General features: G+C 41.3%; 3 protein-coding genes across 3 annotated transcripts in view; 1 reads left to right on the forward strand and 2 right to left on the reverse strand.

Annotated features, from left to right (window-relative positions):
• The window catches only part of LOC138978762 (DNA repair protein REV1-like), a 37,766-nt gene extending 34,814 nt beyond the window's left edge, over positions 1-2,952 (reverse strand). The window contains exons 1-3 of the mRNA XM_070351551.1: positions 2,799-2,952; positions 1,283-1,397; positions 413-581 (exon numbers count right to left, since the gene is read on the reverse strand). Coding sequence (XP_070207652.1) covers positions 413-581; positions 1,283-1,397; positions 2,799-2,951 — 437 coding nt within the window. The 5' untranslated portion in view covers position 2,952. The remainder of the gene's footprint in view (positions 1-412; positions 582-1,282; positions 1,398-2,798) is intronic.
• A 959-nt stretch (positions 2,953-3,911) lies between these two features.
• LOC138978768 (phosphatidylinositol N-acetylglucosaminyltransferase subunit P-like) lies at positions 3,912-12,578 on the reverse strand. The gene is made up of 4 exons (XM_070351557.1): positions 12,370-12,578; positions 10,855-10,927; positions 5,912-6,030; positions 3,912-4,922 (listed from the first exon to the last, which is right to left on the reverse strand). Exons 1-4 carry the CDS (start codon positions 12,452-12,454, stop codon positions 4,813-4,815), a joined length of 387 nt encoding a protein of 128 aa, XP_070207658.1. The 5' UTR covers positions 12,455-12,578; the 3' UTR covers positions 3,912-4,812.
• A 1,449-nt stretch (positions 12,579-14,027) lies between these two features.
• Positions 14,028-26,286, forward strand: LOC138978750 (cathepsin L-like). Its single transcript, XM_070351541.1, has 11 exons — positions 14,028-14,217; positions 14,472-14,516; positions 15,309-15,422; positions 15,778-15,885; positions 16,282-16,373; positions 17,226-17,253; positions 19,944-20,048; positions 20,977-21,043; positions 21,489-21,701; positions 24,140-24,275; positions 25,735-26,286. The coding sequence occupies exons 1-11, from the start codon at positions 14,153-14,155 to the stop codon at positions 25,911-25,913; spliced, it is 1,152 nt and encodes a 383-aa protein (XP_070207642.1). The 5' UTR covers positions 14,028-14,152; the 3' UTR covers positions 25,914-26,286.

A 26,286-nucleotide genomic window follows, 5' to 3' on the forward strand; every position in this document is an offset into this window, starting at 1 on the left:
TAAACTCTACACTGAACAAAAAAACACCCTTCGATAGTACTGATAAGCGACCTTGTGTACCTTACACTCATGGGGCCAAATTTGTCCAACCAATTTTTTTTTATTTAACTTGAAATTTGATTCATCCTCAAATGTTTCCCTTCTTACTCAAGGGACGTAACCACTCGGTACACGTTTTCGAAAAATCGATTTTGGGGATGAAATCTATTAAATTTCACCACCAATTTTCTTCACATGCAAGAAACTGACATGCTTTTTGTCCATAAATAATTTCACTTCTTAATTTTACCAGGAAACAACATTTCAGTCTTGAGTATATATGGAGGGGGAAATATGTACACAGGCGAAAGATGAAATCGTGACACCGGACGCTCCGAGAGGTAAACAAAGATGTAAACCTATACACACACACCTCTCTGTAATCCATTCAGGTTTGACGACCTGAAAGTCTCGGAAACTGTGAATCTTGCTGTTGGCCAGAGCAGTGGCGATGACGTGAGTCACGACCCTCTTCCTCAAATACTGCTCATAATGACCCCCATGCTCCATCATGAGCCGACGCAGTTCATCAAAAGTGGGCTCTGCACAGAAGATAGAGAAAAACGAATAATCACAATTCAAAGGCAAGAACACTGACATTCACACACTGCTTGTTATGACCACCATGCTACATGATCTGGCAACCAAGTACGCCTAATGTCTACTCTTCACAGAAATAAAATAAATTAATAATAAAAACTAAAATAAAAATAATAACACATGTGTAACGTCTTTCAGTTCAGCACATACACGGAGGCAACTCCTGTCAGTGTGTTCCAAGCTTTATTCATTTCTTAGTAGAGGCAAGCACATGTATGGTACATCGACCTAGATATTCTCTAGCATGGTGGGGAGTAACGTGCAGTGCGCATGTCCCGTGACGTATGCCCTTGTTACAATGCGCATGTCTGGCCTAGTGCCTTACTAAGCTCACTAATCGTGCCAACATGCAGACACACACACATGATTAGAAACATTAGACCAAAAAAAAAAAAAGGTCTGTTTACGGTAACCCGACCGACCCTAGTTTTTTCGCGCGACCCTAGACTTTTTTTTGGCATTTGGGGAAAAAAAAAAAAAAAAAATCTTGTTTTTTTTGCAAAATAACGTAAAAATATGGTTTTTTGGAATAAAAAAAAAAAAAAAAAAAAAAAAAAAAACATCCGGACCTACCGACCCTATTTTTTTGGCCTATGTTACCGTAAACAGACCTATTTTTTTTTTTGGCCTTAGCAGAACTCACTTGTATAGCCATTGACATAAATGGACACTCCCTCAAAAATGCATGACTTGAGTCCTTCATGGTTGCTGTTGAACTGATTATCATGTTTCTGCTTCTTTGCTGCCATGTAACCCCCCTGAAAAATAGTTTACTTGAGGGAAATTCCCACCACACACAGTGACACACACACAAAATGTCATCAACAAACTTACTCAAAATTGAAAAAGCCTGAATCACTATGCACAATGTATAGATTTTGCTGTCTTTTGTGAAAATGAAAGTGACATGAGTAGAAAGCATTTATTTTAAATGTTGGCTTCAAGTTTATTTTGCACTAATACATTTTAAGAATTGATTCATCAGAAAACAGCTCATTAAAAAAAAAAATTTAAAAAAAGAGAAAAAAGAAAAGATTTTGTGTTCCAATTTGAACTGCAGCAACATGCCCCAACAGTGTTGTTCCCAGACAAAGAGGATAATAGGTCAGTAATGGATCTGGACTGAAAATATGTATAGGTCAAATCTTCTGGCTACAAATAGCATTGCCACATCGCCCAGCTTCAACTGAGGACACAGTGAAAAGGCACTTTTTTTTCACTTTGAGTGAAAAATAATTGGCATAATTGATGTTTGTGAGTCACATATTATGTATCAAATAAAAAAGGAATGAATAAAGAAATTATTCAAAAACAAAGTTTACTGTATGAAATTAATAAAAGATGTGTTTTGGCATATTTTGAGTGTGAAAGTGCGTGTTCGTCTTCACTGCCTCTCGCGGCCATTTTCGCGTCACTCTAGTCTTAGCAGACGACCAGTTCATTTCAAACTGCTCGGAATACCGTAATTTTCATCTTTCCCATATCAAAAACCGCGAACCCCCGGAAGCTACATCTCCGTCAGCATGTCGGTGAATATTACTCGTGTGAGTTTCACTAAAATTTGGTCTGAAAACTTCCATCGGCATACACGGTTAAAATGCAGTTTATAAAACATTAACTTCTGTTTCATTTAAGCCAAAAATCAAAAGAATCGAGCGAGAAATGACTTATTCCCAACGATTATTCCCACCTTGTGTACAGTGAACTTTTAAGACTCTTTTAGATGCGCACACCCAAAAAACGTCACGTTGATAGTCGTCGTCGGCTTCTGTGGCGCACCCGCCAACCACCAACCCAGGCGGGTTATCCAGATCCAGATCCAGATCCAAAACTGGACCTGAAAAATGCGAAACTCGGTCGATCAAAAGCCTGAAGAGGTTGCGATCTCGGCTCGCTCAAACTCAAAGCAAAGTGATTTCAAACTAAAATGACCATATCTCGAGAACTACTGCACCGATTTAAATAAAACAAATTGCTATGTGCTCAGAATTTTGATCTCTTTAAAATGGTGTGTTTCTTGTCATTCAACCATTAATTTCAAAATTTCATGTGTCATTGCTACTACAAACAAATCTGAAAAAGTAAGGTCTTAAATTAAAAAGGAGGAAGTCCAAAATTAAATAATAAGGGTCTTAAAAAGGGGGTTGATCTGTACTCACGAAGCCAGCCCATCCCCCACTGTCACTGCCTTTAGACTTGGCTGCCTCTGTCTTGCTGGGGGCTTTGCCAGGGATCTTTGACGCTGACGAAGAATCTGAGGATGAAGCTGACACTCCATTGCTCTTTCTCTTGCTAGTCTGCCTGGTTGACATCTTGCCCTGAAAACCATGGACTGAGAATAACATTCGTGAGCAGTAAAATAAAAATCAAATGTAAATAAACCTTAAACTTAACCTCTCGTCTGAGTTGGGTTTTGTTTAGTCGAGAAATACCGATGTGAACTTGAATAAATGAACGCTATGAAAAACAAAGGGAAACAAGAGTTTTGGAAGAAGCATTATGTGGTACACTATCCAAATAAGTTTTTGGAAAAGATGTCAATTTTTGCGGATCTTAGTCTAACCTCTTGCAACACCAGATGCTGGTTACTGTTTCAATGGGAATACCAGTCGTTTTAAAACAGAAAGTAGACAGGAAACAAGTAATTTCTGCCTCCATTTTTACTCAGTTCGGCAATCAACTTGCAGCTTCTACATCTTACACTCATCAGGCATGAAAATCGGAAGATCGTTTCTTTGAAACCGTTGGGTGAAACTTACCTCACTAATGTGCAATCTAACACATGCATACCAACCTTTTCATGCCATTAGCAAACTCGCGGTAAAATCGTACGGCAGTCGTAATCATGTATCCCTCATTCATAAAACAAGCACAGGATGGAAAGATATACTAAGGGAACGTTGCACGCAAAAGAACTGCATATCAAGCTGACAACGAAAGAACAACTTTATGTGTCTCTTTCAGATATGATGGCACTTTTGTTTTGCGACAATAAACGGGAAGTTACTGTGGTTAAGTCTGTGTTTTGACTTACAGAGTTACTTCCCTTGATCTTGATATATTACGCCAACAGGTCCCAAACTTGGCTTATAAGAATTTTTTTCACAAACTCGCACAGCAGACTCTGAAGGAAAACAAATGGTGTTGATGGTACTTCTTGTGCTCTCTCTCTCTCTCTCTCTCTCTCTCTCTCTCTCTCTCTCTCTCTCTCTCTCTCTCACACACACACACACACACACACACACTCAAAAAACATGCACATAGAACAAGAATTTTATTCCCTAAAGTTGTTTATTACAAATACTTCACAGCACCATATGTATCAGTAAGTTCAATACTGATGTTCAATGCATTCGAAAGTTTAATCATCTTACAGGTGGCTGCATTTACCAGATATTTTCTCAATCAATCATGAACAAGGGCAGGCATGGGAATTTTAAAAAGTCAAAAAGGCTGAAAATATTTAAGTAATAGCAAAGTGAATGGCGAAAAGCACCTATCCTTACTCGAGGGGTCCGGGGGCATGCCCCACCGGATTTTTTTCTCTCCAAATAACCCAAGTGGTGCAATTTGATGTCATCTGAGCTCCGAGTTGCCATTAAATTAAGTTTTTAGAACCATTTTTGCCTTCCCCCAATTATTTTTTCGGCGGACACTTTTGCTTTTTTGGCGGAACAAAAACAAAATTTGGTGGAAATTTGCCTTTCGGCGGAAAATTCCCATACCTAAAGGGGAAGAACTTAATAGAGAGAGGAATAATCAGCCCCCCCCCCCCCCACATCCAGCCCTGATATGATCTATGATAAATATCACTCCATGATTCCTGAGTTACTTGCAGCAGATCCAACATTCTTGTGTAGTGTATAAGCATTAATCAGCACCATTTGTATAGATCTCGCCTACTATAGCTTTTAAGTTTCATAACTGAGCTAGCATGCAGGCACCCCTTGCTATTTCCATACACTGACAATGTCAAACATGTTAACTTAGCATTATTTTTCTCAGTAGAAAAGTCATAGCATAGGGTAGAATGTATTTGATAGAGAACTGACAATTAACCAGTTACACCCGAAATAATTGCCTATGCAAGCAAGAAAATGACAGCACCATTTGCATCTAAAGGTCCACTTTTTTTCTTTAATTTATAGATCAATATTTGTGACAGATTAAATGTTATCTGTCAAGGTAAAGAAGTCTGTTGACCTCTACAATGTCAAGATCACGTAATGGTGGAATAGCGTCTGGAGGAAGAGGTCCAGGGTCTTGTGTGTTCGCATGGGAATCTGAAATACACATGATATACATTGTACAAGCACACACATTCAGAAACAAAATTTGTTAGTGGTTTTTCTTCTATAATATAGATTAAAATACTCATTATTCGATTACAGATTTTGGTCACCCATTTTTTTTATATAAATAAATAATTAATAATGAACACAACTGAGATCATAAACATTACCCAAACCACAGACATTATCATAAACATCATTATCAATGTGAAGAGACTATATTTATTCTAACACCACCTTCAGGGAAGTCAGAAGGTATGTGATACACAGAGTTTTTGTTAGTTGGTACAATGTAACATGAATTGTCTGCTGCAGAAAACAATAAAATCAAGCACACGTGTACATCAACAGCAGATGTTGAATTTAGTCACAAACAGACAAGCAAGTAAAGAAAGCTCTCGGTTATGATCAAAACCCGCAGAATTTATGGTACATTTACATAAAATGGTAGTCTTGAACTAAAGTGTACTAAATTCATAGCTCATAATTCAGAGGCATCTAAGCCTTCAAATTTGCAGAACCTGCACTTGTAAACTTGTATAACAAGTCATTTTAGATCCCTTTGAAGTCACGGAATGAACTGTACCTTAGTGTACAATTGCATTTCGTTTACATGCGTCAAAGACAGAATCATCCGTTTCATCCAACAGGGGAAGTAACTCTGTCGTGTAAATGATGTCCCTAGGTTGAAAACGTGAGCATTTTCGCGTCATTTTCGTCCATCAAACAACCAAATTAATTAATTATGCTTAAGTTTGGAGATCAATCCGTCAATCAATTTCACGACAAATGTTCTTTGGGTTGTTTACACAGGGACTTGTAGTTGTATCAAAAAAAGGTAAAGAATGCCGCTGGATTCTGAGCTATGAATTTAACACACTAAAGTTCCAGATTACCCATAAAGTTACAAAACCAAACGTTACAAACTATCATATGCCAGCATTTATAATGATATGTGTACCACACCAAAGTTCTGATACCTGTGATAATGTTGACAGAAGTAAGAGGGGTTGTGTTGATAAAGATAAGACCCAGGTAAGTCAGGTAAAACAACAGAATGATGACACACAGGTACACTGGTAGTGCCACTGCCCAATACCTGGAAACAAAAGAAAACAAGAAATGCAAAGCCCATACGACTCACATGCTTGACCTTGACCTTTACATGACCTTGACCTTCAGGGTCAAGGTCAAATAACTAAACCTAGCAATGACATCATACACTAAGAACTGCTTTACACATTTTTCCTACCAAAATACATGTGACCTTGACCCAAGGTCAAGGTCATCCAAAATCATGCAACACAAAGCTGTTAATTCAAGACATAGGAAGTACAATGGTGCTTATTGGCTCTTTCTACCATGAGATATGGTCACTTTTAGTGGTTAACTACCTTATTTTGGTCACATTTCATAAGGGTCAAAGTGACCTTGACCTTGATCATATGTGACCAAATGTGTCTCATGATGAAAGCATAACATGTGCCCCACATAATTTTTAAGTTTGAAACAGTTATCTTCCATAGTTCAGGGTCAAGGTCACTTCAAAATATGTATACAATCCAACTTTGAAGAGCTCCTGTGACCTTGACCTTGAAGCAAGGTAAACCAAACTGGTATCAAAAGATGGGGCTTACTTTGCCCTATATATCATATATAGGTGAGGTATTAAATCTCAAAAACTTCAGAGAAAATGGGAAAAATGTGAAAAATAGCTGTTTTTCAGACAACATTTATGGTCCCTGCGACTTTGACCTTGAAGCAAGGTCAAGATGCTATGTATGTTTTTTGGGGCCTTGTCATCATACACCATCTCGCCAAATTTGGTACTGATAGACTGAATAGTGTCCAAGAAATATCCAACGTTAAAGTTTTCCGGACGGACGGACGGACGGACGACTCGGGTGAGTACATAGACTCACTTTTGCTTCGCATGTGAGTCAAAAAATTGACAGAAGTTGTAAACCTTATGATCAAAAGGCTCATCTTCTTTTTAGCGTTCGCTGGCATCATATATTGCCTAGAATAGCTCTTTATTTTTTTCTGATCAGACTCTAGTGTCAATCTGTTATTTCATTTTTCTATAGTGAGTGTGCATTTCATACACAGGAATACACACACAACTGCTGTTTCGTAGATGTATATATTTGCTTTATAAAGAATAAACTAAACATTACTGAGTTAGAGATCTTGGTTACCAATTTCCTTAAACCAAATAAAGAAAACAATAATAAAAAATGCATCACAATTGTTACTACATGTAGAGCCATCTTTTTATCATCAATATAAAACAAGTCGCGTAAGGCGAAAATACAATATTTAGTCAAGTAGCTGTCGAACTCACAGAATGAAACTGAACGCAATGCCATTTTTCAGCAAGACCGTATACTCGTAGCATCGTCAGTCCACCGCTCATGGCAAAGGCAGTGAAATTGACAAGAAGAGCGGGGTAGTAGTTGCGCTAAGAAGGATAGCACGCTTTTCTGTACCTCTCTTTGTTTTAACTTTCTGAGCGTGTTTTTAATCCAAACATATCATATCTATATGTTTTTGGAATCAGGAACCGACAAGGAATAAGATGAAAGATGTTTTTAAATTGATTTCGACAATTTAATTTTGATAATAATTTTTATATATTTAATTTTCAGAGCTTGTTTTTAATCCGAATATAACATATTTATATGTTTTTGGAATCAGAAAATGATGGAGAATAAGATAAACGTAAATTTGGATCGTTTTATAAATTTTTAATTTTTTTTACAATTTTCAGATTTTTAATGACCAAAGTCATTAATTAATTTTTAAGCCACCAAGCTGAAATGCAATACCGAAGTCCGGGCTTCGTCGAAGATTACTTGACCAAAATTTCAACCAATTTGGTTGAAAAATGAGGGCGTGACAGTGCCGCCTCAACTTTCACGAAAAGCCGGATATGACGTCATCAAAGACATTTATAAAAAAAATGAAAAAAACGTTCGGGGATTTCATACCCAGGAACTCTCATGTCAAATTTCATAAAGATCGGTCCAGTAGTTTAGTCTGAATCGCTCTACACACACACACACACACACAGACACACACACACACAGACACACGCACATACACCACGACCCTCGTTTCGATTCCCCCTCGATGTTAAAATATTTAGTCAAAACTTGACTAAATATAAAAAAAGATTGATTTATTCTAAAACAACATTCAAGACAAGCAAAAAAAATTGCAATATTTGTGTGTGTGTGATTTATAGATAACATTATATCCTCCCCCAAACACACTCTATGTTACTAGCCCTCAAAAAAAATTCACTTTACATTTTACAATTAAATTGCTTCTGAGGCCAGTCACAAGTCAGTATATATATATATATATATACTAGATGAATACCCGCTTCGCCGGGTAGCCGGCTTCGCCGGGAAGAAGTACTTAGAGCCGTACGCCGGCTTCGCCGGGTCCGAACAATGGACCCGCCAAGCTTAGGTCCCTCCCAGATTCGTGGAATGGGAACAGCACGAAAATGATTCAGTGGCCATAATGCCATTCCTGACCATATCGAGTCCCATCCTTGTCGACGAATGTAACCGTGTTAATCACCTTTGGAGGCGAACTCCACTCAAACAGGACTGAGCAAGTTAGAGCTTATCTCTAAGCCCTTTTGAACTGTTATGGCTTCTCAAAGGAAGGCCAGTACATAAAATTACACAAAAGCCGCCAGACCACATCACAAACAGAACTGAACAATGCACAGGTGTTGCTCACATAGAGACACACACACACACACACACACACACACACACACACAAACACAGAGAAGCCATATCTATAGAGAGATAGATGACAGTGTATTTTTCGCGTGGCTATAAATTGATTCGACCTTTGCACTTTTACAGTGAGGATAATTTACGGGTCCAATTTACGTTCTGGACACTGCGGTGACCTTCTAAAAATAGTAACAGAACGCCGGGAATATCCGAAGATGCCTCCTTCATACAATAGTGCACCATACGAAGGAAGGGAGGTAAACGCTGAAAACATGGAGAAGATGAGAAGATAAGGAAGAGTTACTTATAATGGTGAAATGAACACAAAAACCAAATTCGGTTCAGAGCTGAGAGCACGTGTTGAAATATCTCATCGATGATATTGTGTCCGGGGTGTAGCTGAATACGGTGTCCAAATTTGAAAAAGATCCACCGAGAACTTTGGCTTTGGTGTGTCGGTATGGGGGCCCGGGTAGCTGAGGTGGAACCAAAATAGCTGAGGTGGAACCAAAATCGGTTCAGCGCTGTGCGCTGAGAGCACGTGTTGAAATATCGACCAGGTTGTGTCCTGTACCGGGTCTACCTGAATATGCCCACCAAATTTGAAGCAGATCCATCGAGAACTTTGGCCGTGCATCGCGAACTCACACACAGACACACACACAGACACACAGACACAAGTCGTATATATATATACTAGAATGAATACCCGCTTCGCCGGGTAGCCGGCTTCGCCGGGAAGAAGTACTTAGAGCCGTACGCCGGCTTCGCCGGGTCCGAACAATGGACCCGCCAAGCTTAGGTCCCTCCCAGATTCGTGGAATGGGAACAGCACGAAAATGATTCAGTGGCCATAATGCCATTCCTGACCATATCGAGTCCCATCCTTGTCGACGAATGTAACCGTGTTAATCACCTTTGGAGGCGAACTCCACTCAAACAGGATTGAGCAATTTAGAGCTTATCTCTAAGCCCTTTTGAACTGTTATGGCTTCTGAAAGGAAGGCCAGTACATAAAATTACACAAAAGCCGCCAGACCACATCACAAACAGAACTGAACAATGCACAGGTGTTGCTCACATAAAAACACACACACACACACACACACACACACACACAAACACAGAGAAGCCATATCTATAGAGAGATAGATGACAGTGTATTTTTCGCGTGGCTATAAATTGATTCGACCTTTGCACTTTTACAGTGAGGATAATTTACAGGTCCAATTTACGTTCTGGACACTGCGGTGACCTTCTAAAAATAGTAACAGAACGGGAATATCCGAAGATGCCTCCCTCAAACTATAGTGCACCATACGAAGGAAGGGAGGTAAACGCTGAAAACCTGGAGAAGATGAGAAGATAAGGAAGAGTTACTTATAATGGTGAAATGAACACAAAAACCAAAATCAGTTCAGCGCTGCGCGCTGAGAGCACGTGTTGAAATATCTCATCGATGATATTGTGTCCGGGGTGTAGCTGAATACGGTGTCCAAATTTGAAAAAGATCCACCGAGAACTTTGGCGTTGTGATGTGGTGTAGCGGCTATGGTGTGTCGGTATGGGGGCCCGGGTAGCTGAGGTGGAACCAAAATCGGTTCAGCGCTGCGCGCTGAGAGCACGTGTTGAAATATCGACCAGGTTGTGTCCTGTACCGGGTCAACCTGAATATGCCCACCAAATTTGAAGCAGATCCATCGAGAACTTTGGCCGTGCATGGCGAATACACAAATACACAAATACACAAACACACAGACACACACACAGACACAAGTCGTATATATATATAGATGCATGAGCCCAACAGCACTCCCCACCCCAAACCTGATTACCAATTGAAAAAAATTGAAAAAAATACTTTCACTTCACACTTTACAATAGTCTCCTGTCCGCCCAGCCGACCTTCCCCTTGACCCTGCTTGTGACCTCGATGTTTGATGCCCCCGCAAGGGGCACGGTACTCTCAAAGCACCCAAAACCTCAAAGAGAGATAACTGGCGGAAACCTTCCTATTGTAGTCTCCTGTCCGCCCAGCCGACCTTCCCCTTGACCCTGCTTGTGACCTCGATGTTTGATGCCCCCGCAAGGGGCACGGTACTCTCAAAGCACCCAAAACCTCAAAGAGAGATAACTGGCGGAAACCTTCTTATTGAATGACTTACTTCTGAGGCCAGTATGTGAGCCCAATAGCACTCAACCATGAGTCAGGAATGTATGCCCACACCAGGTACAGCCCTGTAACAGAGCAGCAGGTGCATGGTCACTTTATTTTCATTTTGTCAGTGAAGACATCACCATTTTAAAGGCAGCGTCAGCCTCCCGTCACAGACACTGTCAGGCTTAGCGCCCGTTCCTCTGAACAGTCAACTGCCACCGCTCTAGTTCGTGTGAATCGTGTTTTGGCGCTAGAACTAACTTTTAAAATATAGATAATAAATTGACAGCTTGTTAAACAAACATTCTTAAATCATAAAAGAATTCTTTTTTCATCAAGACAAGATCAGCACAATTCGAAGCTTTGAAAGTTTGAAAAAAGAAAAGCCCGGAAACGTGTCTTTCTCATAGCAGACGACGGTTGTGCCTAGCGCCCGTTCCTCTGAACAGTCAAATGCCACCGCTCTAGTTCGTGTGAATCGCAGCTGTTTGTTGCGTTTAGATTCAGAGGTACACAATAACGTGCTATTGCAGATAAGCTTACAGCGAGTCGCATTGAAACCACAAACTGACGACTACATTGACTGTGAAAAAAGGAAACTGGATCACATGGGTTCGCAATGGTTCAGGGATAAGATAAACCACACAAAAATAAATTCTTTCAAAATTGCTCGCTCTTTACGGAGGGCACCTAGGATGTTCAAAAGCGGTGAGTGTGCAAATGAAAGGAGGTTTGTACTGTGTGTAAAAGCCTGACAGTACTATATGTGATGGTTTACGGGAGGCTTACTGTGCCTTTAAGTACAAACTGTTGTCTGATTACTGTGATACTGATAGAGCTAAGAGGCCAACAGTAATTAAGTACAGTGTAACCCCCCTTTAAAGACCCTGTTTTTTCAGGCTTTAGGCCCCCCAAAAATTGTCTGTTTACAGTAACATAGGCAACAAAAATAGGGTGGGTAGGTCGGGATTTATTTAATTTTTTTTCAAAAAAACCCCATATTTTTAAGTTATTTTGCCAAAAAACAAAGACTTTTTATTTTTTATATTTTTTTAATTTTTTAATATATAAAAATTATAATTTTTTTTCCCAAATGCCAAAAAAAGTCTAGGGTCACGCGAAAAAATAGGGTCGGTCGGGATACTGTAAACAGACTTTTGGGGGGGGGGCCTTATGTTCCTAACCTCTGTATATTTACCCACATTTTAAGATCCCCTCCTTTTTCAGACCTGATTTTTTCAGATTTCTTGAGGTCGTAAAAGGGGGGGGGGGCATTGTAACACCAACCACCATAATATTGGAACAATCTTTGGTAACAGTCCAGTAAATTAATTGATGTCCATTAAGAAGCTTAGAATTTAAAAACAGTTCTATTTTTTTTTTCATCACTTCGCTTATCTACCTCTCCTAGTTGTCTACATGAACAAGCATGTGCATACATAATATATATATATTCATTTTTTTCGGGTTGGGGCACGGCACGGCACATGCATCAGAATCAGCTTTCTTTATGCTCGCTTACCCAGGCCGATGTAAGATGCTAGGTACAGCACATAGCCATAGATGGCTCTCTCAGGTGTAGGTGAAGGTCTGTGTTCTTGTGTCATACTGTCTGCAATTGTCCAAAACGCATATTGCAGTGAAAGACGATCGGAATCAAATGAGGCATGTACGGAACTTGCAGAATGGAGTAGAGACGTCTAGAGACAGAAAGCGGAACTGGACCAAGGGACATCACTCTGATGAATGATATTTTCTCTCTCTCATTATTTACCTCCCCTAGAATTATCAGCCGTGGCTGGTGGGGAAGCACAACTAATGTATTATAAAATAGTAACTAAATAAATAAACAGCGCTATTCATGTCAATGAAGTCCGACGAGCAACTTGAGCACTTCACTTAGAAGCAGAAGGGTTAACATGCACAGTAATCTACAAAACACAAGATGTGACGTTAAATAAAATAAAAAATCTATATAAAATACTACTATCTTGGAAGGAAGCACAATCATCCAGCAGATATTTAACGTTATTCGTGAGCAAAGAAAAACATTCAGGGATCATTTTCGTATGAACTAAGGCAAACCGACAACGTCACGTGTAACTTTCCTCAGTGTTTCTCTCGAAAAGGAAGGGGAAAAAAAGAAAGAAAAAAACCCTCGAGAGTCTTTGGCACCCCTAAAAACCCGACAGATTTGTTTCCAGAATTCGTCAATTGACCCAAGGAAAGAAATGCTTCTCGAGTAAATGAGAAGCCAAAGCAACTATATATAACTCGGATAAATTTAAAGCACATATATCTAGGTAATCTTTCACATGCATTCACCATCTTGTATTGATTGCATAGCCTCAGTTTAACGAGACGACCATGCAGTTATCTCATCAGTCCTGATAACTAGTTATCATCACAGGACAAAAGTCGTTTGACATAAGGACACTTTACTGAAACCTAAATGCCTACTGTCCTACGAATCAGTCGCGAAGATGACTTTGGTGGTGGAGGGGTGTGATAATGTTGAGGATTACTTTTTTTCTTTTTTTCAATCAATGACATTTCACTAGTATAGTGATTCGTTTGAAATTAATAGCATGGCAATCGCAACACCGCCTGCTCACCCACAACACAAATGGGGAAACACAGACACGCACACAGACACAGACACACGGACACACACGGCGGACACTGTGTTACTTGAAACAGTGCAAGGGACACGTTGGAAGAATTGTTAATATGCAAAAGAATCAAGGGCTCTAGTTCACGAGAGAACATGTGTCTCATAGATCAATCAATCAATCAATATGAAGCTTATATAGCGCGTATTCCGTGGGTACAGTTCTAAGCGCTTGTCGAAGAGTTGTCAACACAGGACTAACAAAGAAACTAACATCTACAGACGGACACGAACCCTATCACACACTAGCAAACCCTGATAAACATACAACAAACAACAGTGTTTAACAACAATGTACACATCAATAGCTAGGTCCAAACAAAATAATATTAAGCACAAAGAAAACACCTCTCACAGAGCACAGCACAAGAATGTCTTTTGGGGCACAACACATCACGTCGAGCATGAAAGTCGCAGCCAGCTACGGGAAGAACTGAGTCTTCAACCTACTCTTGAACGCGTCAAGAGAGGGGCTCATAGAAGTAGTCATTTAAATGATTTGACTTCAAAAACATCGACACTGAGGACGCAGTTGTTTGAGTCGCCTCTTAGTTCTGCTACTGAAAGGTACTGGGTTTTCAGACATTCTTGACTTCCAGGATTTTCATAATATAGGCTACACAAGAACAGCACGATGAAACTACTCGTGGGTCTATGTGTGGCCTTGTACTTCGCTGTCATCGAGGCATCTCTGATTCCGTAAGTTGATTTCATTTTTTTTAACTGGTGTTCATTCAATTGTATGTGTGTATGGTGTGATATAGCCAGAGTATTGTTAACGGACAGCATACATGATGTCATTAAACTTCAAGGTATGGTTTCATTTCCGGCAAAGCACATTATCCAACTTCCAAACACATTTTGAAAGTTATTGGCTTTTTGTAGCAGGTCATAATGCCATTAGGTAAACCTGCTGAATTGAACGTTTAAACTGAATAATTCTGTCATTGCAGCGATCCCTACCCAGAAAGCAAAGAAGATGCGGCGACATTGTTTCAGTGAGTAAGCTTTGTTTGTCTGTCTTGTTTGTCTAATGTCTGATTTTCTGACTGTCTGTCTCTCTCTCGCTCTGTCTCTTGCTCCACTGTCTGTCCGGCTGTCTGTCTATCTACCTGTCTGTCTGTCTCTCTCTCTTTCTCTCTCTCGGCCCCTATCTCTCTCTCTCTCGGCCCCTATCTCTCTCTCTCTCCCTCTCTCTCTCTCCCTCTCTTTCCCTGCCTCTCTGTCCCTCCCTCCCCCTCTCTCTCTCCCCCATCTCTCTCTCTCTCTCTCTCTCCCCCATCTCTCTCTCTCTCTCTCTCTCTCTCTCTCTCTCTCTCTCTCTCTCTCTCTCTCTCTCTCTCTTAGATTCGATGTATGTGTGCACGTGCGTTCGTATGAATACAAGTATATGCGCGATAATGCTCTCTCGCGCGCGTGTGTTTGTATGTGTTGAACAGGTGACTTAATGGGCTGTTCAAGTGGTCCGCATACAGACAAGAGATGTTGCTTTGCCTTCACTTTTATTTGAGTCATTCACTGATAGCGGGATCGATTCAAGATTGATTGACTGATTGATATATGATATTTTATTGATGGATGGGTGAATGGATGGATGAGGGGGTGGATGGATGGAGTGATGTATGGATGAATAGATCGATGGATGAATGGATGGTTAATGGGTGATTAAGATGGGTGGTTGATAGGTGGATGGGTGAGTGTTTCATTGGAATAATGGATGCACATTAATTCATTTATAAAATAATGATTCTGATATTTGTGCATCCCGATTGTTCTGCAAATGTCCACAGGTTGTGGAAGACAGACTACAGTAAGGTTTACAGAAAATCTGCTGAGGAAGGCTACCGCTTTGAAATGTTTGTCAGCAACGTGAAACACATCAACAACCTGAACAAACAGCACAGGTAAACTTTAGTATTTTTTTTCTGCATCTCACTGCTTGCTTCCCCCGCTTCTCCAATGTGTCACTCTGTCTCTATCTCCACACTCTCTCGATATTAAAATTTTCTTTGTGCAGAGCAGTATCCTGAACGCAGATGTTCCATAATTATGCCGCTAAAAGAGAGGATAGAGTGACATTTGTTCTGCATAGGAATCCTCGCCAGTTTAGAAAAAGAAGGAATGATGACCCATGCAGCACAAAATACACCATTTACTATTTATTTCATTTAATTTTATACCTTTTTGTTGTTGTTGTTGTTGTTGATGCTTTCACTTCTTTTCCTTTCTCCTCTTTCATCCAATCTTTTTTACCTCCAGAGGAGAGGTGACATTTGAGTTGAATCAGTTCGCCGACATGTCACCTGCCGAGTTTCGTAACACAGTGCTGATGCCAAAGCGTACCCCACCTGTTCATCCTCCACACAAGTATGTGCAACGAGTCAGTGTGTGTGTGTGTGTTGCGTGCGTGCGTGCATGAGTGCGTGCATGCGTGCGTGTGTGTGTGTGTGTGCGTGCGTGCGCGTGTGTGTGCCGGGAGAGGGGTTAGATCAGCTGACATATACTATGTGTATGCGAGAGAGAGAGAGAGAGAGAGAGAGAGAGAGAGAGGGAGAGAGAGAGAGAGAGAGAGAGAGAGAGAATGAGAGACCGGGGGGGGGGGGGGGGGGGGTGTCCGTGTCAGTGTGTCAGTGTGTCTGTGTGCATGTCTGTGTGCATGTCTATGTCTGCCGGTCTGTCTGTCCATCTTGCTGTGTCTACTGTGTTGCCTGACTGAAAGCCTGTCACAGATGTCCAACACTTGATGCTTGAGTGATTTTACAGGTACATGAAGGTGTCAGTCACAGATCCCCTGCCTGAATCTTTTGACTGGACAGAGCAGAGTACACAAGTGGTCACGTCTGTCAAAGACCAAGGTCTGTTTCACAATGAGTTGCTTAATTGATTGATTGATGGATGGATGGATGGGTAGATGGGTGGATGGGTGGGTGGATGGGTGAATCGATGAATGGATTGATGGATTAACGGATGGATGGCTTGATGGATGGCTTGATAGATGGATGGCTTAATTGCTTGATGGCTTGATGGCTTGCTTGATGGATGGCTTGATGGATGGCTTGATGGGTTGCCTGATGGATGTCTTGATGGATGGATGAATGGCTTGATGGATAGAATGATGGGTGGCTGGATGGCTTAATGGCTTGGTGGATGGATGTATGGATGGATAATGCCGTTTGATTGACAACAACGTTTGCAACCCTTCGGTCGGGATCTCCCTTTACGGACAGTAAGTGTTTGTTTGGTTGGTTGGTTGACTGATGGAGTAAGTGTATGTTTGGTTGGTTGGTTGACTGATGGAGTAAGTGTTTGTTTGGTTGGTTGGTTGACTGATGGAGTAAGTGTTTGGTTGGTTGGTTGACTGATGGAGTAAGTGTTTGTTTGGTTGGTTGGTTGACTGATGGAGTAAGTGTATGTTTGGTTGGTTGGTTGACTGATGGAGTAAGTGTTTGGTTGGTTGGTTGACTGATGGAGTAAGTGTTTGTTTGGTTGGTTGGTTGAATGATGGAGTAAGTGTATGTTTGGTTGATTGGTTGTCTGATGGAGTAAGTGTATGTTTGGTTGACTGGTTGACTGATAGTGGACGGACGGATGGACGGACTGCATGGTCAATTGATTGATTAAGTGTGGGGAGGAGAATCATCGGACAAAAGGTCGGATAGTTTTAACATTCCATAACAAGCGCGGTCAGTGTTTTCTTCATGTTGCAGGCAGTGCAGGGACATGCTGGGCTTTCAGGTAAAACGAGACACCTTGCGACTGTACTCTTTGTTAACACTTATCTGCCTGCTGTCATTGTTTTATCTAATCGATTGAATTCCTTAAAGTTCGTTGATTAAATGCGATGCGAAAAATAAGAATATCGAACTACCTACATCCAATAAGAGGAAAAGTAGTCCAAAAGAGAAGCATGGTGCGCTAAATCTGTCCTGGTTGGTCAAGGTCACATGGTGCGCTAAATCTGTCCTGGTTGGTCAAACAAGTCACATGGTGCACTATATCGTTCCTGGTTGGTCAACGAAGTCACATGATGCACAAAATCAGTCATGTTGTTCATAAAAGTCACATGGTGCACTAAAGCAGTCCTGGTTGGTTAAGGTCACATGGTGCACTAAATCTGTCCTGGTTGGTCACACAAGTCACATGGTGCACTAAAGCAGTCCTGGTTGGTCAACGAAGTCACATGGTGCACTAAATCAGTCATATTGTTCATAAAAGTCACATGGTGCACGAAAATAGTTCTGGTTGGTCAGAAAAGTCACATGGTGCACTAAAGCAGTCCTGGTTGGTCAAAAAAGTCACATGGTGCACTAAATCGGTCCTGGTTGGTCAACGAAGTCACATGATGCACAAAATCAGTCATGTTGTTCATAAAAGTCACATGGTGCACTAAAGCAGTCTTGGTTGGTCAAAAAGTCACAAGGTGCGCTAAATCTGTCCTGGTTGGTCAAACAAATCACATGGTGCACTAAAGCAGTTCTGGTTGGTCAGAAAAGTCACATGGTGCACAAAAGCAGTCTTAGTTGGTCAAAAAATTCACACGGTGCGCTAAATAAATTCTGGTTGGTCAAACAATTAGTCACATGATTCACAAAAGCAGTCCTGGTTGGTAAAATAAGTCACATGGTGCACTAAAGCAGTCCTGGTTGGTCAAAAAGTCACATGGTGCACTAATTAAAGCAGTCCTGGTTGGTCACACAAGTCACATGGTGCACTAAAGCAGTCCTGGTTGGTCAAAAAGTCACATGGTGCACAAAAGCAGTCCTGGTTGGTCAAAAAAGTCACATGACGTGCGCTAAATCAGTCATGTTGTTCATAAAAGTCACATGGTGCACAAAAGCAGTTCTGGTTGGTCAGAAAAGTCACATGGTGCACTAAATCAGTTCTGGTTGGTCAGAAAAGTCACATGGTGCACTAAAGAAGTCTTGGTTGTTCAAAAAGTCACATGGTGCGCTATAAATCTGTTCTGGTTGGTCAAGCAAATCACATGGTGCCCTAAATCAGTTCTGGTTGGCTTAAGCAAGTCACATGGTGCACTAAAGCAGTTCTGGTTGGTCAAAAAAATCACATGGTGCACTAAATCAGTTCTGGTTGGATAAGAAAATTACATGGTGCACTAAATCAGTCCTGCATGGTTGGTCAGAGAAGTCACATGGTGCACTAAAGCAGTTCTGGTTGGTCAACAAAATTACATGGTGCACTAAATCAGTTCTGGTTGGACAAAGAAGTCACATGGTGCACTAAAGCAGTTCTGGTTGGTCAAACAAGTCACATGTTGCACTAAATCGGTCCTGGTTGGTCAAAAATTCACATGGTGCACTAAGGTCAGTCATGTTGTTCAAAAGGTCACATGGTGCACTAAAGCAGTTCTGGTTGGTCAAAAAAGTCACATGGTGCACTACAGCAGTCCTGGTTGCTCAGAGAAGTCACATGGTGCTCTAACGAAAGCAGTTCTGGTTGGTCAAAAAGTCACATGGTGCACTAAAGCAGTCCTGATTGGTCAAAAAATTCACATGGTGCGCTAAATCAGTCCTGGTTGGTCAAACAAGTCACATGGTGCACTAAAGCAGTCCTAGTTGGTCAAACAAGTCACATGGTGCGCTAAATCAATCCTGGTTGGTCAAACAAGTCACATGATTCACAAACGCAGTCCTGGTTGTTAAACAAATTGCAGGGTGTGCTAAATCAGTCCTGGTTGGTCAAACAAGACTTATGATGCGCTAAATAAGTCCTAGTTGGTCAAACAAGTCACATGATGCACAAAAGCAGTCCTGGTTGGTAAAAAAAATCGCATGGTGCACAGAACAAACAAACACACACACATACACACACACACACACACACACACACACACACACATACACACAATCATATTAAAGCTGTGTAGCTCTTGGTGCGATTTAAGATGGTTTTTTTTCGGCAGGGAGTAGTCATTTGAGCAAAAATTCAAACTTCATAAATTATTGATCTGATCAACAAAGGGAAGTTAGCGCTCTAAATGCAAACAACATGTGTAATGGAGTAAATGAAAGTTATTCGGAACCAGTCTCCTGGCACCTGAGAGTATAACAAGCTTTGACATGAAAAAAAGGAACTTCATAAATCCTACGATCATGTGTATAATTTCTGCACGATCGACATTAAAATGACAAATAAGAAACTTCACACATCCTTCGAGTATATGTGTAACATTTTAGTACGATCGGCATTGAAATGTAAAAAATGGAATTTCATTAATTCTACGGGTATGTGTATAATTTAAGCACGATCGGAGAGAGAATAACAAGCATTGAAATGAAAAATAAGAAACTTCATAAATTTGTACGAGTGTGTGTACAATTTCAGCACGATCGTAGAGAGAATAACAAGCATTGAAATGGAGAGAAAAACCACCTTCATAAATCATACGATTTCGTGTATAATTTCAGCACGATCGCAAACATCGAAGGTCAGTGGGCGATGCAAGGCAAGACCCTGACTGACCTGTCCGTGGAACAGGTGGTGGACTGTGATGGTTCCAAGGATGAGAAAGAGTCAGTGGACAGTGTGTGTATGTGTGTGTGTGTGTGTGTGTGTGCGTGTGCGTGTGCGTGTGTGCGTGTGTGCGTGTGTGTGTACTGATTGTGTGTGTGTGTGCGTGTGCGTGTGTGTGTGATTTCAGTCTGTGAACTTAATTTTACTTTTGAACAAACACACCCTGACACTCCGTTGAGCTTGAACAAAATACAGTCTCTCTGCCTCTGGAGATACACACTAGTAACGTTCGTTCGAACATGTCCGCACATCTACTCAAATACAAACTAACTGTCTGTGCGTCTGTATGGGTTTGGTGTTCATTTCGGTGTGTCCGTCTATCTGTATCACGAGATCATCACTTGTAAAGTTTGTCTGTGCGTTTTGAAAAGCTGATTGCTAAAATGTCTGTTACGTTCGTTTTGTTATCCGTTGATGCATGTTTCATTTCATAAATAAATCCCTGCGCCTTGAATATGTGCGCGATATATATTGCATAAAATGAAAATAAACAAGAAATTCCTCCGAGGTAGGAAAAACACCCCCGTCAAAGGGAAATAACCTTCTCAGTTGGTGGCAGTGACTGAGTGAGAATGGTTATTTCCCTTTGACCATTAATATTTCCCTCTATAAGTCCTTGTATAATTTTAATCCACCAATAACTCCCTAACCGTGTGTTTGACTGGTCCCAATTTTTGTAAGGACCGTCTCAGGAAAGTATAGAACCTGTTCACCAAGTTTGGTGACGATCGGTCCGTTCATTCTTGAGATCTATATGCGAACACAAACACACAAACAAACAAACAAACAAACAAACAAACACATCGACCGAAACCTATACACACCCCTATACCGGGGGTGTAATAAAAAATAAATCCCCGCGCTTAGAACTGTACCCACGGAATACGCGCGATATAAGCCTCATATTGATTGATTGATTGATTTCAGTCAAAAAGCAGACTGCGGTGTGTTCGGAGGGTGGCCGTTCCTCGCTTATCAGTACATTCAAAAGGCGGTAAGAAAATCAACTATGAAAAGTATGAACTGTCAACAAAGGGATTTGGTACTCGCCGATATACGATGTAGTATTTGTGTGAAAAAATTGTAAATGTTTATAATGGTGTGTGTAACGTGAGGAAAGAATATATCTCTCTATCTTCACGACATGTTTGTAAATAAAGAGAGTTAGAGAGAGAGAGAGAGAGAGAGAGAGAGAGAGAGAGAGAGAGAGAGAGAGAGAGAGAGAGAGAGACGAAGAGAGAGACGGAGAGACAGAGAGATAGAGAGAGAGAGAGCCTGGAGAGAGAGAGGGGGGGGGGGGGGGAGAGGGAGAGACACTGAGATGGGGGCGGGTGGAGATACAGACATAGACACAGGCTGACAGATAGAAACTTAAACATAGGAAATGAAATTGTGCAAAGTACTGTGAAATGCATAGTTTTTACGTCCAACATTTTCAGGGTGGGCTTGAATTATGGACAGACTACTCCTACTGCTCGGGGATAGGAGGAGGAAAAGGGAGTTGCTTCCCTTGCCCCGCTCCGGGATACAACAAAACGCTCTGCGGACCCCCAGCAGAGTACTGCCTGAAGAACGAGAGCTGTGCCGCCAAAGTGGACCCCTCCAAGTTTGTTCCTGATCTCAAAGTGGCCGACTGGAAGGCCATTTCTCAGGTAGGGGCATACGTATAGTATAGAGGTCGGTTAGCTCAGTTGGTAGAGCACCACTGGCACTAGATGGTTCGAATCCCGGCAGGGACTGACGGACACGGGTCAAGTCACGTTATGTGCAGACGGCCTCACTGAGAGACGGTATCCATGCCCCACCTCCGTGTCACCACAGTGGTACGTAAAAGACCAAGGTCATGCTGCCATACGTGCAGGTGGCTGATTACACTCCCTAAACACACACTGGCGCGGCACACCGTCAGCTGTTGCTGCTAGCTTTCCACTGGGAGGAAGCGACCCGACCAAATTTGCCGGGATTGGGATAATAGAGTGTATGAAATATAATGAAATGAAAATAGTTCGACGTTGGTTTTAATCCCTTACTTACGCCTCAAATTTGTATTCATTAATTGAAATGTATAATTAGTCAAGTAAAAAAGAAAAAAAAAGAATTTACCTATTTTCTCCAAATGCCTGTCAGGGCTAAAAATGTTTGACCGGAAGAATGTGCGTATGTATTTAATGGCAGCTGGATAGTTGTTCAACTTAAACGGTGGAATCAATGAGCCTCTAAACAAACAAAAAACATCATACCAAAATCGACATCCTCGCCGTTTCTTGTCAGTACAGAGTCATTCTGATTTCATCGCTCAACGGCTATTGCCAGTTATCTCTCTGACCGGACGCGAAACTCCTGCGCGAATCTATCAAAACAAGTTATCTCCCATATGTTGTTTGCGAGCCGTGTTCGCGAGACGAAAATAATTGCAGATAGGCCGACTTCGACAGTGATCTCCGTTCTGTTCTTCACAGTTATGATAAAGACATCGTTCAAAGGTCAAAACAAGTCGAAATTTTGGGACTGCTGCCGGAAGGAGACCGTGATATATGGTTGCATCACTACAGAAAAAATCGTCTGCTTCAGCGAACGCCGAAACCAAACGGTTGATTATCACGTGACACTTTTGCCATATTTAGAGTTGTTTGCACAGTAAAAAAATAGCTCCCTTGAAACTGTCTTACAAATCAATTCCTTTGTAATTTAAAAATCACACAACACCATGAAAAATCATTATCGACGAATCTGCTTAGGCCTACATCCATAACACATTACAACAAGAAGAGCAAACGCTCGATCGAGTCACTTTCGCAGTTCTGAATATTATATGAGGCATCAGATGGACAGGAAGAAATTGCTATTCACAACACAATGAGTCACGTTCACATAAAATTTGAGCCCGGTCACTTTTATAGTTTCCGAGAAAAGCCCAACGTTAAGTTGTGTGTTGCCGAACAGAAAAGGCTAGTTATCTCCCTTGTTTTTCTGATAACGTTCGTAAAAGGCTACAGATGTAAATACTTTGATGTAAAGAATAATCCTACAAAGTTTCAATCACATCCGATGAACTTTGTCAAAGATATAAAATGTCTAATTTTTCCTTTGACGCTGACCTGTGACCTTGAAAAAGGTCAAAGGTCAACGAAACCATCGTTCAAGTGTAGAGGTCATTGGAGGTCACGACTAAACAAAATATGAGCCCGATCGCTTTGATAGTTTCCGAGAAAAGTCCAACGTTAAGGTGGTGTCTACGGCCGGCCGGCCGGACGGCCGGCCGGACAGACTAACACTGACCGATTACATAGAGTCACTTTTTCTCAAGTGACTCAAAAAGCTCTAAATATGTAAAAAAAAAAAAAAATTTTTAAATCGGTTTCCTTGCCAGACAAGGAAACTCAAGGCATCCTGTCAGGGAGAGAATGAGCCGAACTCATTTTGACCTGAGGTCAGGATGGTAGGCCTACAGAGTTGGAATTTCTTGATTAGCCTAAATAGTGTCCAAGAAAATTAATTCTTGACAAAATAATCCACTCTGCACAGCGAGCACTTCGCCTGTTGCCGATGTTTGGTATGTGTCCAAGTGGCGGGATGTTCTTATCACACGTAAAGGCCTGCATGGCCAGATCTGAGATGGTGAGCCAAATGTGACCCTCCACCACGGAATGAGTCGCATGTCACCAATTTGCATGATGTTCATATTTTTACATTTTCCTAAAGAGTTTTTTCATGCTCTATCCAGTGGTGAAACCCGTTTTAGAAAAGAGCAAAAACTGTTTGAGTTATAAGCCTGTGACTAAGGTGACCCTCACACTGTTACCAGACACTCCCCGGACTTATATTAAGCCTAGCGCAGAACCGCGCGAGGTGACATGCGACTCATTTCGTGGTGGAGGGTCACAAATGGTTTTTCGCGAGAAGGACTGTGCCTTTACTGGCAATCAGAAACAACGAATTTGACCTTAAAACTGTCACGTCACATGTATACTTTCAAATACTAATCAGAGAGATGTGGAATGAAATTGTGTAAACGGGAAGGACTTCGTCTTTAATACGAGTACATGTACTCCACGCACAGTATAACAATGATCATACAATTTTCTTTCAGAATGAGACAGAGATAGCGGCCGCCATGATGACCACTGGCCCTCTGTCCGTAGCACTGGACGCTACCATGCTGCAGTTCTACCGCCGTGGTGTCTTTGCGCCTTTTGTCGGATGCAGCAAGACAGCGCTAGACCACGGTACGTTTCACCCCACCCACCCACACCCCCCCCCCCCCCCAAAAAAAAAAAAAAAAAACCCCACACAAAACAACAACAACACACACACAAACACACGCACAAACCCAGACAACCCCCCCCCCCCCCCGCGAAAAACCATACAAAATCTAAACAAAACCCAACCAAACAGACACACATATACACACACACACTAAACACACACACACACAACCACCCGTCACTCCCCACAAGCCAAGTAAGGTAATTATTTAGAACGCTCAATGATTGACAAACCAAGACATGTACACATACATCGACCGATTTTGTTTATTCTTATTGGGTTGATTTACTTGTCATTATCTTGTTTTCATCAATAGTTGAACGTTATGTACGTATAAGTTACAGCTCCGTCCATCCATGGTATCGCCTGATATTTTGTCGAGACTGGGGTCAATGAATATGATGACGTCACTCGAGGCTCTGTCTTTTCCGGAACTGGACAAAACTGGCCTTGCCAAGACTGAAACAAAATATAGTTCTACAACTTCTAGGCTTGGGTTGATTGCCCATGATGAATTTCCAATGATTTGTTTCCACATCCCATGACAAATTCTCTTTACTTTGGTCATGCCATATATACGTTACAGCTCCGTCCATCCATGGTATCGCGTGATATTTTGTCTCGACGGGGTGAAAGAATATAATGACGTCACTCTCGGCAGAGCCTCGAGTGACGTCATCATATTCATTGACCCAGTCTCGACAAAATATCAGGCGATACCATGGATGGACGGAGCTGTAACTTTACGTACGATACCTTTTTATTCAGTTTTGGATGTTCGCAGTGTATCAGTTTTTGCATTGCTTTTTTGATTTAAATTATTTTTTAAATTGTTTTTATTTGAATCTTGTTGCATGTATCTATTCTTTTGAAGATGCAACAAAAACATGTAGATCATGATAAGTTTTGCTTTGTGTTTTGACTTTTGAACAGCTCAAGCTATCTGGTTAGCATCCTGCTAACAAGAAGTTAAAATGCTTCTGAGTTTGTGCATGAACATGTTATTCTTATGGCGCAACCGAAACAAATTGCGTTTTAAAGCTGTTTGGAAACAAAGGAAACCAATGCCAGCTTATGTTAAATATTGTATGCCTTAAATGTTTATGCCTTTGAATGCCTTTGAGTATTCCTGGAAACGCAAAACGGCAACAGCGAACTAAAATCGAATTATTCGGTGTGTCGCTTATTGGATAAACTGCTCACAATTTACCACAACGTTCATAAGGTTTATTCACATATTCTTCTTCTTCTTCTTCTTCTTCTTTGTTCATGGGCTGAAACTCCCCCGTTCACACATGCCTTTGTACGAGTGGGTTTTTACGTGTAGGACCGTTTTGACCCCGCCATTCAGGCAGCCATACGCCGCTTTCAGGGGAATTCACATATTCAACAGCATTCTTTTTTTCTCCATACTTTCAGCCGTGCTGCTGGTGGGCTGGGGAATAGAGACGGTGTTTTTGGAGAAGAAGCCGTACTGGAAGGTGAAGAACTCGTGGGGAGAGAGGTGGGGCCAGAAAGGCTACTTCAACATCAAGCGAGGCAACGGGGAATGCGGCATCAACACTCAAGTCACCAGTGCAGTCCTGCAGAAAGCCTAGAGCGAAATGAGAAATTAACTTCTGAAGGGGATGAGGGGAAAGGGGATGGTTTTGAGGAGATAAATGGGGAACAAATTGCAAAGCGGCTTTGCCTCTTTAAGGAAATCTACGGAAGTCTGGCAACAATACTGAAGTCACCAATACAATCACGTAAAGAGGCTGGGATAACGTGTGTGTATACTGATGTAATGCATGGGTGTTTGTGTAGACGGTGGTAAAAGCTAGAGAAAAGTAAAGAAGAAGGGAAGAAAGCAAAGATCAGAGGTTGAATGCTGTTGTCTTGAACTTTAAGGAAGTATCCATAAAACATGCATGCATCCAGTGTTTGATTTTATATGTCTGTCAGTATCAATGAAATAAAACAAAAAACCGA

The sequence above is a fragment of the Littorina saxatilis genome, linkage group LG10 (assembly GCF_037325665.1).
Source record: "Littorina saxatilis isolate snail1 linkage group LG10, US_GU_Lsax_2.0, whole genome shotgun sequence".
Classification (NCBI taxonomy): domain Eukaryota; kingdom Metazoa; phylum Mollusca; class Gastropoda; order Littorinimorpha; family Littorinidae; genus Littorina; species Littorina saxatilis.

What these genes read in the sequence shown, in the direction of transcription:
- LOC138978768 (XM_070351557.1), bottom strand. Translation starts at nt 12,454, where the DNA reads ATGACACAAGAACACAGACCTTCACCTACACCTGAGAGAGCCATCTAT. An exon ending in CTCACATACTGGCCTCAGAA is followed by an intron (nt 6,031 to 10,854) that starts GTAAGTCATTCA and finishes TTTTGTTTCCAG; the next exon opens with GTATTGGGCAGTGGCACTAC. An exon ending in TTCTGTCAACATTATCACAG is followed by an intron (nt 4,923 to 5,911) that starts GTATCAGAACTT and finishes TGTGTATTTCAG; the next exon opens with ATTCCCATGCGAACACACAA.
- LOC138978750 (XM_070351541.1), top strand. Translation starts at nt 14,153, where the DNA reads ATGAAACTACTCGTGGGTCTATGTGTGGCCTTGTACTTCGCTGTCATC. An exon ending in AACCTGAACAAACAGCACAG is followed by an intron (nt 15,423 to 15,777) that starts GTAAACTTTAGT and finishes TTTTACCTCCAG; the next exon opens with AGGAGAGGTGACATTTGAGT. An exon ending in ACTGGAAGGCCATTTCTCAG is followed by an intron (nt 21,702 to 24,139) that starts GTAGGGGCATAC and finishes ATTTTCTTTCAG; the next exon opens with AATGAGACAGAGATAGCGGC.